The 14,650-nt window shown below is 39.4% G+C and overlaps 1 protein-coding gene across 1 annotated transcript in view; it reads right to left on the bottom strand.

Moving 5' to 3' along the window:
* The window catches only part of CACNA1C (calcium voltage-gated channel subunit alpha1 C), a 457,514-nt gene that overhangs the window by 149,608 nt on the left and 293,256 nt on the right, over positions 1–14,650 (bottom strand). Inside the window, exons 8-9 of the mRNA XM_076341467.1 lie at positions 7,126–7,229; positions 136–308 (exon numbers count right to left, since the gene is read on the bottom strand). Coding sequence (XP_076197582.1) covers positions 136–308; positions 7,126–7,229 — 277 coding nt within the window. The remainder of the gene's footprint in view (positions 1–135; positions 309–7,125; positions 7,230–14,650) is intronic.

Here is a 14,650-nt window from a genome sequence, read left to right as displayed (position 1 = left end):
ATCGTGTATAAGCATAGTGAGAGTCTCAGGAAGAACTTATTCTTCCTTGTAAGCAGTCTCAGCACCAGACCAGGTGGGCATGGGCTCCCTTGCTAAAAGCACAGAGAGAGAGAGAGACAGAAGAAAATTGCTTACTGTTTCGAGGCTTCTCCTCATCCATGCCTTCATCTTCATTTTCTGGGTCAATATCTTCTGCTTGAGTTATCCAGTCTAAGTATCCCTTCAAATCCTCCTCTAGCTGTTGTTTTTCCCGTAACTTCTGGAAATCGCCCCGAGCTTTAGCCTTCTCTCTTTCTTTGGAAAACTCCCTAGCAAGAGGGAGGGAGGGACAGGACATAGGTGGAGGGAAGGAAGAGATTGAAAAACAATGGGTTAGACTGATTTCCACTAGAAAGTCTCCACATCCTGTGTAGCACACCCAGCTTTCTCTATTCTTTCAAGACAGACACATGAATGGATTATCCTTGCTAGATACACATGTAAAACAGCTGGAGCATCCACATTTTTACCAGTGCTTAGGAAAGGATGAATACCTTTTTTTAATCCTTTCATTCTCAACATTTGATTGACAATTCAAATAAAATGTATATGTAACATTTATGTACAATACCATACACTTTCTAATATTTGTTACCACTTGATATTCTCCAACAGTTATCCATAAATATCTATATGAATAATGGTTAATTTAATTCAACGATGAACTGTTTGACAATAATCTGACATCTGGAGAGTGAGATGGTGGCTCTAATTTTTAGCCAGGTTTCAATCTGTCCTTAAGATTATATGTGTAATCACAAATAAATTGGGCTAATGGTAAGTATAACTAATGGTACTCACAATTCTGTACACACTTAATTATGGGCAATTTCACCCATAGTACTGGACAATATATTTGAAAACTCAGACCTCAATGTTTTACTGCAGACTTTCAGTATTCAGGGCTGTTATCTGACATGAAACATATTTTTCAAATCTCAAGTTGGGTAGACAAACATGATAGATCATGGGTAGACAAAACTAATAGATTCTGCCAGAAAGTGAACTAGGGTAGACATTTGGTAGTTTTATGAAAGACCACTATTGGGAATATAGGCTTAAAACAGAGGGCATAGGAACAAGAATTTCATGTTGCTTAGTTATGAACCCAAGTGCTTGCTTTGCTTTCTTTTTGGCTGTGGTGCTGTTTCTCCCTCTCTTTCAGAGACACCTATACTGCATTATTTTTTTCCTAGAATTGCTGACCTACCTCCATTTAGAGACTCTCCTGTGGTTCTAAACCTGGTTTTAGTGCTTATATTTTAAAAAGCTTAATGATTGTGAAAAGTGCTGCACCAAGAGTACTTAAGCATTAAGTTTTATATCTGCTGAAGCAGATCACTGCACAAGGCACACACAACAGATAATATGCCCCACTGTGTCTAGAAATGAGAGGTAAAGTCATTCTCTCCAATGCATTATCCATTACCCTTGCTGATGACTGTCAGCAATGAGTGGATTTAAAAAAAAAAAAAAGACTCCACCTAATATTTGCCTTAGGTTTGCTCCTGCAAAAACAAATGAGAAAACTACCACTAACTTTGATGGGAAAATATTAGGATTATGAAAATCCTACCCAAAATGTTAATGAGTGCCATGTGAAGTGTCGTCAAGCAACTGAGATGGAGGTGAGTTTCTAACAGTGATGGTGAAGTACTTCCCTCCTGTCTGGTCCAAAACCCACTGAAAGATTTCCATTGACTTCACAGGCTTTGGATCAGGCTTTTAATATTATGAGCTGTGCACGAAACCAGCACTGCAGCAGAATGACAGTAGGATGATGCCTTCATTTCAAGCCAAAGTATATGACAAAGTATGCTTGTGTGACCTTCACCGCTGTCACATTGCTGAGGGTTCAGCCTATCCCATGGGACTGTGATAATGCAGGTGGACATGAAGAAGAGAATCATCGGCTTCTCAGGCCTGAAGGTAGACCACAGTCAACCCTGGGACCAAACTTAACCACAAGGCAGAAACAGCTATTGCAAGCACGGCAAGAATGAAAAATAATTTTTTCTCACAAACAACCCCCTAATAACAATAATAAAAACTGTACAAAGAATTTTTAAAAAATCCAATCAGTACCAGTTGTATTTTCTGCTTCGATAACATCTTTCCTCTGGGTCAGACATAGTGCCTTATCCAAATTAATGAATTAACTCTAAAAAAAAAAAATCACTGAATGAAGCTATGTATTATTAAGCCAGTTTGATAAATCAAATCCCAATATTTCAATTGTTGGCTCCTAAACTGGTATTTTAGAATCTAGAACAAATGGGTCTAATTTTGAAAGGGACTAAGCCCTCAACTCCAAGCAAGAACTATTTATATTTGCATGGATATAACTTGCAAGGGGCTGTTTCAGAAACCAAAGTGGAAAACATCATGAAACAGCCCAGCTTACAGAAAGTGGAATTCCTACTGTGCAGTGAAGTGGATCCTTTATGTTAGATGCATCTAAGCTGCATGCCTACTTGGGTCTTTTCAGTCCCCACTTACTGTCTCTCTCAAACTGGACTTGGGCTGGGGGGAGAGCCGACTAAAGCAAGGTGAGATTTTAGCACAATGTCTTTACACTGACTGTCTGCAGTGCACTTGTTACCTAGCTTTTTAATGGCACAACTGAAAATACTGTGATCGCCTAGTCTAAATGATCTGCTGTTGCAGATTCCTTTATACAATATACGATATTCCACATCTCAGATGACACTCCAAAGAAGACAGCTTATTTAAATTATGTCCGTTTCTATGCTCTACTAACATTAAACCATTGAGAACAGGTGGCTCAGGAAATTGCTAACGCCATTCAAACCACTTTCCATGTGGAATGTCAGCCTGTACTCAGGCAAATGTAGTTCACGATCAAGAATTACTACCAATGGTCATTTACCATCCCATGTGAAATGAGTTGGTGACCTCAGTCCAGTTCCTATTGCAGGCAGGTGTGCACATTACCTCTGCCACCATCACAGTTGGCAATAAATGGTCATTGTTTGCAGTTTCAGCAGGGAGGCCAAGGACCAAATAAGCTTTCTGATGGAAGTGCCATCTTGACTCTGGAGGTGGCCTTCTCAAAAAAGATTGCAATAGCACGTCAGGATAAGGTCGACAAAGGCTTGCAGAACTACCAAGCAATCTGTCTCTTGTCAGTGAACAAAAGAACACCAATTTAAGAGTCTCTGAATCTGGTTGTTTTTACCAGAATTCAGTTTGCAACACTTTCCTTCGCTTCTCCTAGAAAATTATAAGATACGTCTGCCAATGGGAATACCAAAAAGCAGAGTATTCTGGAGAGATGTTTTCTCTGTGTGAGATTAGAGTGGGTCAAGATCATAAATATAAACACCCAGCTCTGTACCCTATGCTGTTCCAGAAGAAAATTTCTCTTGCCCATCTTGATGATGGAATATAGGTAATTCTTGTCTACATCTGATCTCAATATGATTTCTCACATTTAGAGGAGTGATGGAAAGTGAGCAAAACAGCAGAATTCTAGCAGTTCAAAACTCTTGCTTACTACTAAAAGAACAGCACAAGGCTTCAAACCTCATCCACCCTGACAAGTACACCAAGGGATGGGAAGGGTTGGAAGAGGGGACAGAAGACTAGGAAAAAGTCCTGAAAGGTCACAAAAACTGCTCCAGGAGGAGCTACAACCATAGTCAGCCTCCCATTTACTCTGACCTCTTCCCTGACAGCAAGAGCATCAAAAGCAGCCAACCGGGTTTTCCAGGATCCTCTGAAAGCAGAAGAAAAGACTGTTCTCCTGCCCTCCGTTTGCCCTAGGCAACTGCTTGTTTGGCCTGTGTCCTGGGATTTGGATCACTGCTAGGCAAAATATAAAAGAAATGTGAATCTATATGCTTAGGCATGCAGGTCTGAAAGTTGAACCCATACTGCCATTTTTTTTCCTCACTGACTAACTGAAACAGATAACACAGATGTGAACATCTCTGATCTCAAGAGACCTCTAAGAAGGACTTCACTGCTCACAGCAATGTGGAATCCTTTTGCTTGGGCCTCAGGAGATCTACTGTGTGATCTGCTGACTGGATATTTCCCTTGGAATACACGAATTTTATATTGTGCTCAATCAAGACAGGAAGAGGATTACAGCTCTACACAAGAATACTCTGTCATACTATTTAGCTTAGCATGTGACAAGGAAATTCACCAGAAGGACCATGAATGGATGACATACCTGAGGAAAAACAAACTACAAATGAGCTCTTTAGGCACAGCAGAACTCAGCATTTGATTTTGCAGGTGCAATCAAAGTGTCTTTGTGAGTACAATTAATTACACTTACGTATTCAGAAGTGATTAAAAAAACCTAAGCTAATCTGTCATTGACGAAGTCTACCTACACAACATGCTTGGTGAAGTTCCTGAAATAAATAAATGGGAAGAAATCAGAGATGCCCAGAATGGATGTACAAAGATGACCAGGAATGCTGCTTTGAATCTACATAGATCAGACAGGAGGATCATCTACATAGATCAGACCAATAGCAAGTCTCTAAAAAAGAGCTGAATCTGCAAAGTGAAGACACTTTGCAACTCAACAGAATTTAGAACTGCTTTAGAAAGTTAATTGTTTAAGAACTGCTTATTTAGCCCAAACAAAATTTGGAACATTTCTCCCATCATTTCTGTGTTTTTTCATAGATGCAAATTCTTAAGTTTCTTTTTACTTTTCCCCAGTTGGGAAAAATTTTGCAGAAACAGTGCAGCTGTCATAACACTGTGAACACAGCCAGAAAGAGTGACTCACAGCTTAAACAAGGTGAACTTCATCTTTGATTTCAGTTCTCTCTACAGCCTGTTTCCATCTCTTACCACTAGCTGTGGTGGTCTAGCTGCAGTATGTCAGGAGGTGGAAGATCTAGGCCCCAAAACACTTTCTCGAGTTGAAAAATGAAAGAGAGAGGAAATTCAATTTTTAATTATGTACAGACACAAATCCAAGTGTGGGTAAATTGAATCAGCACTGCTTCAACAGTATGCACTCCTCAGGGCTGAGCTCACAGGCACTGTTTATCCAATCAGATACTATATAATCTTTAACCACTATCTTATATGGTCCTTGAGTGCACCTCTGATACAACAGATCACTTTCCCTCTGTCAGCTGGTCATCATCCTCCACTACTGCTGACATCCTTACCTGCTGATTAGAGTATCCACCTGGAGAAACGAGGAGCTTACATTTTAAAATCATACCCAGAGTATCACTCTCCAGATATCCAAACAGAGACTATTGCCTCACACTTCATTACTGGGGATTTTTTCCTTCTCCAGTTACTGCTTGGAAATCCTCTTTGCAGCAGCTGTCTTAGCTGCACATCTCCTTCAATGCAGTAAAGAAGACAGTAGTAACACCTCCTGTAGATCTGCTATTACCTGCCTCTGCAGGGTGGCCACTGATGGATCTTCTTCTCCAGTCCTACTACCGCCCCTTCCTATGTTGTTGGCCCAAGTACTGAGGACATAATTTCTGTGAGGCATCAAGTCCTCTCTCCTGCTCGGAGATCATTTTCCCTCTCTTATGATTAAAAGACAGGGGATTTCAGGGCTGCCCACTCAGGCAACAGGTACATGCTCTGATCTAATTCATTTAGAGCTCATTAAAGGAAGCAGGATGTTAGAAACAAAGAAAAAGAGGATGAATAAAAGTCCTCATGCCATATTTATCCATGTACATAGAATGGCTGTAGGCACCCAGTCATGCCCAAATATGGAATTAGAAGCCTAATTCTAGGATTTTTTTTTTTTTTAAATCTTGTCAGGAATGTTTGCTGGCTTGATTCCTCTAATTATGTGGCTCCCCAGGGGCAGTAAAGTTTTCGGCTACTGGGGACAATATGAATTGTTTTTAATCAAAGCTACTAAAATGATGCTTTGCGGTGAGGATTATACTGCAGAACTGAAATATAGCTAAATGTCTAGATGTCTTAGGGATGCTTAAACACTGGAAGGAATTTTCCTGCTTTCTGTTCATCCTTAAAAAAGGTCAGAGGGAAATGATTTTTTTTCTCCCTGCATCATGCTAGGCTTGTAATCCGCACAACAGAGAAGATGTGCTTATTGAAGAAGAAACGTGCCCAAGACACTCTCCAGGGAAAATAGTCTCCCATTAGGCTGTGCTTTAGAGATACTAAGCAATGTGAAAATTTCTCATGTGAGAAGACATAATTGGTAGGAATCTCATCCCACCAATGTGAAGGGATTTGTCTCATGCTCTCATTCCTCCTTCAGTCCCACTGACTCTTCCAGAGATTTTACTATAATCCCCTGCTTCTGTGGTGAATGGTATGCTTCGCCCACAGGGGAGCATAGTGTCGTCCTCTTCCCACAGAGTACAGGTAGAGGTTTTAGGTAGAGGAACATGTTACAGGCAAAGAGTTGTCTTGTATTCCTTTGATTTAGTCAAAAGACTCCTTCCATGCCATTATATTTTTCTATTGGCACAGCAATAGCCTAGGCCTTCTATTAAGGTTCCTGAAATCAACCCGCCACTGCCCGTTGTTTTGGTAACCAGAGAGTAGGAATAGAAATACAAATTTTAAAAAATAAACAATAATAAAACATTTTCCTGGTACTGCTTACCCGCTAAGTACACCGAGAACCAAGTTAAGTACAAAAAATGACCCTATGATGATTAGTGTAACAAAATAGATCCAGGGCCAGTCCCTTCCTATGGCATCATTGACCTGGAAGAGTGGAATGATAATTAGTGAGACAAGCTCAGATTCTGAGCGCTGCAAGGCTCCAGCCAAAGAGATCCCAAGTCACCAGCAGTAAGATTTTCAATAGCCATTTTTTTAAAAATTTATGACAGGTTAACTTTAGCGATTTTAAATGCCCTGAGGTTGAATTTCTTTGTCAGAGAATAACACCTCCTTTGTTACCTGTATTGTTATTAGCAATGTTTGAACATTTTGTCAAAATATTTGAGAGCTGATGTGAAGCTTCGTTGGATTCAGATTTTTAATCCCTCTGAAAGAATCCTGGTGACAGGGAAGAACCCTTATTATGGAGTCTTGCCCTGTAGCATTGGAAAAAGGACACCAAAACTGTCAGCTTACCCGCTCAACACACCAAGAACCAGATTTAGAACGAAAAAGGATCCAAAGATGACCAGACTGACAAAATACACCCATGGTAACTCATAGCCCATAGCGTCCTGCATCTGGAAAGACGAAGGAAAGTTAGAAGACAGAGAGGGAAAGCAGAAATGATTAGGCAAAGGAACAGATGGAAAGGTTTGTAAACAGAGCCTGTGGTTGGTTTACACAAAATCATAGCAAGTGTTTCTGTATGTTCTTTCTGATGTGACCGCTCCTTTGATTGCTTTTTTCCTCTAGCTGTTTCCTTACAGGCAGTGATTAATATAGGCTGAGATATAACCATGTGCCATACGAGCACTTCTTTGGATGCTCAGAGTTGCGGACTGTCACTTTCTGGAGTTTACTCGCAGCACCATAAGCGTCCATGTGATGACTTCTAAACTTCTATTCTAATCACCACACATACGTATGACTCTCTGCTGCCAGTGAAAATATTGCTAGTTTTTGCTAAGCATTGCCAGAGTGTGTTGTCAGATCACGTTTACTTCCCATGTGTAGCACAGGTACATGTAACTCAGAGAGAAGCATGTGGTAGCTGTGGGCAAATACTGATCTTTCCCTGGCAATGCTCTGGTAATGATCTTCACAGCTTACCACAGTGAGGGCAGTAGCTGTATGCTTTTGAGGAATGTCCTTTCAAGGCCCATCATGTTCTGACCTGGTCAAGTGTTTTCTAAAGCTTTCTCACAAACTTCCTTTCTCTCCTTGAAGGATGAATCTCTCCTTCAAAATATGATTCCTACACAACTGAATACTCAGAGACTTTGAGACTGTAAACTGAATGACATGAGCATAGGTCTGGCTTTCACACTATGATAAATATCTGCAAATGAAGCAGGCAGACTATTGTTTTAGCACCAGAACCTGTATTATGTGTAGAGCAACTCTAGCACATAATAAGATACTGTATATATTCTAAAAGCATCTAGTAGATAAACACCATTTTATCTTGAAATCTCCTTCAAAGTTCAAAATTTTGGAAAGTTGCTGGATACTTTAATAGAATCTCACTTTCATGACAGTATCAAGAATATCAGAGTCCCTTCTTCTTTACTTTTCATAAACACTTATCTCCTGAGCCAGACATAGCATCATTAAAGAAACAGATGGTGGTTAACATTTTCAGGAGCACTAAAATGATTTATGAACGTAAATTGCAGACTTGAAAGTACCTAAAGGCATAAAGCAGCCTAGGTTCCTTTGTTTTCCATGCTTTTGAAAATGTTATCATATGTTATCCTCTCCTTCCAGGAAAATGCTCTCTCCTTTGCAACCTAAGCATTTGTTGTGATCACAGAAGAAGTATTCTTCCATACATGGGCACTGAGACACACTTCAGGGGAGGCGATCTGACTCAAGATTCATAACAACTCAGGAAAGGAATTTCAGACCTTCAGCAAGACAAGGCAGGAGAGTAACACTAATATAATCAGTTCTTTATGAATGAAAGTCCATTATCCGTTTTTCTTTCAAAGTACAGTCACTGAAGTCCTTGTCTGGCAATAGTCCACAGTCAATGGGCCGATCCACTACTCTATCTCAGGGCTCCTTCAGCTGCGACTGAACTGAAGTAGACTCATTAAAAAATAAGCTCAAAATCTGCCTCTGTGAAAACAGTTCATCAGCTCCTTCCTCACAGGATTAATACATTTGGTGGTCAGAAGAGAGTGCCTGAACACCTCTCTTCAGGAATCCAGGCGTCCCTCTAACATTCCCTAAGCATATTACCCAGTTTCCCTCTCAATACTTTTGTAGAATTGTTCAGTTAGTTTATAAATAATACTAATTATTCTTTATGTTTGCAAGCCAAATTTCATCCCACATGACCAAAAAGTAGACACTCTGGCGTGAAACACATCAGTGCTTTAAAGAGAACAAAACATCATGGTATATAAAAATGGAAGCAAATATTCACCTGAAATCACAGTCGAGAAATTAGGTGGGCAAAACTTAACTACCCAAGCTGGAATTAAGTGAAGAAATGAGACTTTACATCCTCTCTCTTCTACAAAGAACACCACTATCTATATAAAGCAATCAGCACAAACAATATGTATGGATTACTTTGAAAAACTGCCATAAGAATTTACCAGTGCAGGCACAATGATGAGTCGACTTCCTTCTAATTATGATAGATGGTGATAAAAAAGCCTCAGCTGTACAGTATTTATCTATCGACAGTTTTTTTTTGTCAGCTGGGAAAGTCAGCTGGAAAAATGGAACTTCTCAAAGCTGTGGTACAAGTGAATCCTAAATAGCAAATGCCAGGGTGCCGGGTACAGAATTCAGGTGCCTGTCCTTTTGTACTACTCTGGCATGAAGAAATTTCCAGATGGCAAGAAGCTTCCATTGTGGCCTGGTAAGGTATATAACTAGAGTATAGTGTACTCTGGCTATTCTCAATGCCTGCATGATTGCATAACAATTGTACCAGCTAGCATCAGCACAAATTAGTCCCCCAAAATAGACCTGCATTCTGGTACAGCAGAGCATTTGGGACTTCTCACACTGAACTTTTAGGAGGTCAGCTTTTCATCTCCTTTTTATTGCCCAGTCATATACGTAACAGAGAAGCTGAGAGGCAGAGACAGTGGTAGCTTCTCACGTGTAGAGAAACCATCAGTATTTGACAGACAGCTGAGTACTTACTGTCTCTCTGTTGCTGGACTCCCTATGCTTGCTGCTCTCACATCTCATTTTCTTTAGTAGAAGGTGAGATTATTCCGTTCACCTGGGACTGAGCCACAGGTGACAGGACAGTATGTTACATGTTGATATAACATCAGGTATTTGGTAAATTCTGCTGAAAAAACCCTTTGATAAGGAGACAGTACATTGTGAGCTTACTATTTGCTCTTGAAAAACGTCTGCAGGAGAAATGCAGAGATATAGGCTGCTTGGCAGAAGTTGGGGGGAAAAAAGGAAATAGACTTACTCAAAACAGTAACAGCAACGTATCAACATTTATGAAACATTAAATCCTTGGCTAAGATTGTATCCTTCCAAATATCTGGAAATGCTTCCTCCAAAATGGAAGTATCCTAGAAGCCCAGGATGGACTGTCCTCAACTGAACAATGCTCCCATACAGTTATAATTAAAAACCTTGCACCTGTGTTTGAAATGGCTTCCTGGAAACTTATTATCATTCTGCAAATATGTAGCTATTAATCATGTGTGTATGCATACACATGTCCTACGTGACTGCAGCTGGAAGCTTTCACTGCAAGCTTAACTTAGGTGGTAGAGCTGATTTTTCCTAATTATGCTAGTGAAGTGGAGAAGCTGCAGAAGGTCATGACAAGATCAGAAGGAGTTTTACCATTTGCACACTACTGAGTGCAGAAAACGAGGTCTGCAAAATATATTTTGTACTGTTGTCTACAGTGAACAGAAAAGGGTTCAGTTATAGGTTACCTCTCTAGGATGGACAGTACAACTCCTGATACACGGTTCAGCTCTGGTCACTGAGTACACTTCTTTTCCCCGAGTGTTTACTATTAACCATATGAATCTCAACAGAAAAGGTGGATCATTTTCTAAATTTACAGTTCTGAACAAAGACTATCAGCCAGCGTATGTCTGAATTATAATATTCCAGCTACAGTAGTCAAGGTGATTGCAACCTGATGTCAACTTAAGCATGTATGGGACAATTGTTAGGTCAGCTGGAAGCACAGCGTTGGTGGGAATCTGCAGACTGTCATTTATAGAAATAATTCCGCTTTCTGAGTCAAACTGCCTGATCTTTCACAGCTCACATCTCAACACTCACATCTCACTACTCTCAACAGTGAGAAAGTTGGTACATTTCTGAACATTAATGCATCATCTCTCAGAGACCTCAGAGACAAGGATCTTAGATTGCTTCTCATGATTTGCTACATACCCTCTCCGGCACTCTGGGGACATCATTTTGGCTCACTATGCTTCAGCTTTCCAATCTGCAAAGTGGGATACCACCTTGCCTCACTGGGAGAGAAACCACTCGGCATCATGACTAAAACAGGGTATTTCAGCACGTTTGAGGTTTGATGGACCTTGTGTACCGGGGAAGAGCTCTTCCTTTGCCAAGCATCCTTAATTGCTATCATGACTACAGCATTTCAACGTCCAGTTGAAGGCTTTCTCTCAATGATACAGATAATCTCCTAGAAATAGCACCAGGATTTTTAATTCAGTAGTTTGCTGATCACAGTTACAACCAGCAGTTTCAGTAGGGGCCAAGGAATAAAATTTTATTTATATCTATAAATAGACCTTTGTACCTATGTATTCTGGTTCTTCAGAAGACATAAGTGAAGACATATTGGTAAAGCCACAGGGAGATATGCATGCATTACTTGTTTAGAGAATTTTTTTTTCCCAGGGATAATAGTCTGGCACATTTTGCAAGTATCTCATTCATTACACAGGCATCATAGTTCAAAGATAATGTTAGAGGCATATTATCTATTAACATAATGGTTGAGCATCACCAAGCACATAGTGGAGGTCTTCCAGTCACTTAATGGGAGGGGAAGACACAATTCACTAAATTCTGCTGACTTTACAATTCACACACCCACACCCTGATACTTTGTGCCAAACATCTTTCAAAAATAACTGAAAGTTACAGGAAAAGTTTAATCCCTCATAGAAGGGCAACTGTCACTGGAAAGCAGCAAGCTGAAGAAAAAAATGAAATCTGTCTTGTTCGGTGCACAATACTAGAGAGCTGCAGCTTAATGAAAAGTAAGTTAGCTAGGACACCACGGCTAGGCCTCTATTTCTTGAATAAATTGCTAATTGATTTCTAATGACTATAGAATGTTATGATAGCCTTTTTTAAATACAAGTCAAGTGCTTCAAGTATTCTACAATGAAGTGTATAACCTTTCACAGAGTAACATTAATCAAGAGGAAGAGAGTATTCAATAAAATTAAAGGGCTGTAAATTTGGAAATTTTGTGTAGAAATGCTATTTTATGCAGCCTATCTGTGGAATTCACTGCCTCTGGAAATAATCTAGCCAAATGTAATGGTTATGGCCAGTAGCAAGATCTCTAGTTGAAATCAAGTCTTTTGTGTAACGATATAAAATTGGAGAATATTGGGAGCAGGAGACAGCAGAAAGAAGAGGTAACAATTGTCACTGAATGTATCTTCCTGCTTCAAGCCTTCATTTTGAAAACCATCGTTTTCAGGAAAAGTACTTAAGCACCTTCATAACTTCAAGGATGCATAGAAGTGATTTCCTCAGCTTAGATCAAAGATCAAACGGTGGCCTACCGGCAGGCGTGGCTCAGGTGATACATAAAGGGCCATGCATATACTAATGTGAGATTTAGATATTTAACATTGATCAATTACAAAGTAAAGAGGTTTGGATTAAAACATAAATTTTCTTTTTCCACTCCCCCTTTCCTTCTCTTCCCATGAATATTTGGGCGAATGCGTTTCATTCACACATACGCTCATGGAACTACAACTTTAAATTCTGCTTAAACAACACTAGAAACTTTTTTTATAGGATGACGCACTGTTTTGCACCGTGAGGGAAAAATGTTTTCCCAAAAACTTTTTAGTCAGAACTCAGCTACAAAAACAATTAAAATAAACAGAGGGTGGGGTGGAACGTCACCCTTTACAGCTATGGTGGTGTTGACAATATTAAAGAAAAAAAAAATCTACATTATAGAGAGTCAGTAAACACTACATCTCAGGCAAGGGCTATGTGGCCTAGAAAGGAAAGTACTCCTACTCTTCTATTATTTCTTTGGCTTCCATTATATCTTCACGCTGCTTTCACGATAGTTAAAGCTTTGCTTTGTTTCTGAAACTGCAGACTGACTAAAATGCTTTGCATTCATACAGTCAGGGAAAAAAAAAAGGTCTTATAAAACCAATGTAACCCTTCAGAAGTAACTAAGGTGGGGTGAATTTCCCAGAAAGTGTCCGGATAAATTTGTCCAGTGAAGAAGTAAAACTTTGAAAGATTCGTTTTTCTACCTTTCCTCATGCTAGATATATTACATCAGCAGAAATAGCTGAGGAACAAAATATTCATCCCAAATAAGAAAAAGGATATTGCTCGCAGTTCCTAAGAACATCCAACTAACAACTGTAACTGGCGATAGCATGATTTCTGGGGCTGCTCTGCAAACAAAAAATAAACTATTTGTTCAATGAATCATTCTCTTCTGGTTAACTTCTCAACTGCAGAGCTGATTTGGGCTTAAGAACACCTTGGCTCTGCAGTATTTGCAGTCTTTGCCTTGAAAGCTCTTGCTAGTAGTCAGAGCAGGCAGAGGACTTGTGATGTGAAGGTTTGACTCCTTTCTTTCTCGCAACTTCTTCTCCTTAGAGATCTAAGACATCTGATGACTGTCTCTTTAGGGGTCATGCTGTTAAACAACTCGTAGGTAGGCAATTGGACTGTGACTATTGAGACCGTCACACAAATAAACCAACCCCTAAATATGCAAAAATTTAGTATTGCTGGTTAGCTCTGGTAACAAATCCTGCACGGTGTATTTTTCTCTGATCTCTAAACAGTACACTGCTTATGTTATACTGTTTTTTTCATGCAATACTTGTGATAAATATATTAATTATGCATTTTGCAACTTATTGTAAGCCCTACTGCTCTTAATATTGCTTTAACAAGGAAATTACTCAGTCATTCACAATTTCGAACTTTTTCACAAAACTATAAATGCTTAAAAGAAGCCTCAGAAAGATTTCAATGAGGTAACACAGAACTAAAGGTACAGTAAAAAGGGACACAGTACTAAAATTTACTTTCTATGTATGTCAGGCTCCATAAGCACTTTTTCTAACCTGTGGGGCAAACTATGGGATTGCTTCTTTAGCACTGAAATCCTACACATCCTGAATCTGCTGATTTTTTTTGAGCCTGAACGGTGTGAGGCTGCCGCATGTCATGTCAATGAAGACATGAAAAAAGCACATTTTTACTTGAGAAATTCCTGGCTGGTCTGCACATACACTTCAAGTAAGTCTATACACCACATGTATCCATCTGACTTCACCCTTCACAGAAGGAGCAAGAAAAGGATCATATTTCCTATTACCCATCATATATCCTTAAAGCTGAATTTAGACTTAGTGCATTATTATCCTAAGGATGAAGATTCCACCTTGCAGTTCCTTCAATATTTAAAATCTAATCAGTTGTCTTTGCTTGGTTGGTTTTTAATCCAGTACTCATGTATGTGCATAATTTAAGGCATATGAATAATTCCATTGAAGTCAATGGTCAATATTATTGTTACCAGCAGAAATTAACTGATATGCATAAGTGCTCTGCTTGAATGGGATGGGGCACAGGATTGGGAGAAATATATGACAAGGAGCTCATTTTCTGAAATTCCCTGGGAAAAATTAGTAGTTTAATGTACATAGTGACTAAAAATTGACAAAAAGATTTAAGCATTTCAGTCTAGACATTCCAGTGCATCATGAGAAGTGTTATCATTTAT

The sequence above is a fragment of the Aptenodytes patagonicus genome, chromosome 1 (assembly GCF_965638725.1).
Source record: "Aptenodytes patagonicus chromosome 1, bAptPat1.pri.cur, whole genome shotgun sequence".
NCBI lineage: Eukaryota > Metazoa > Chordata > Aves > Sphenisciformes > Spheniscidae > Aptenodytes > Aptenodytes patagonicus.
Note: the sequence above shows the minus strand (reverse complement) of the source record. Positions and strands in the feature narration are given on the sequence as shown.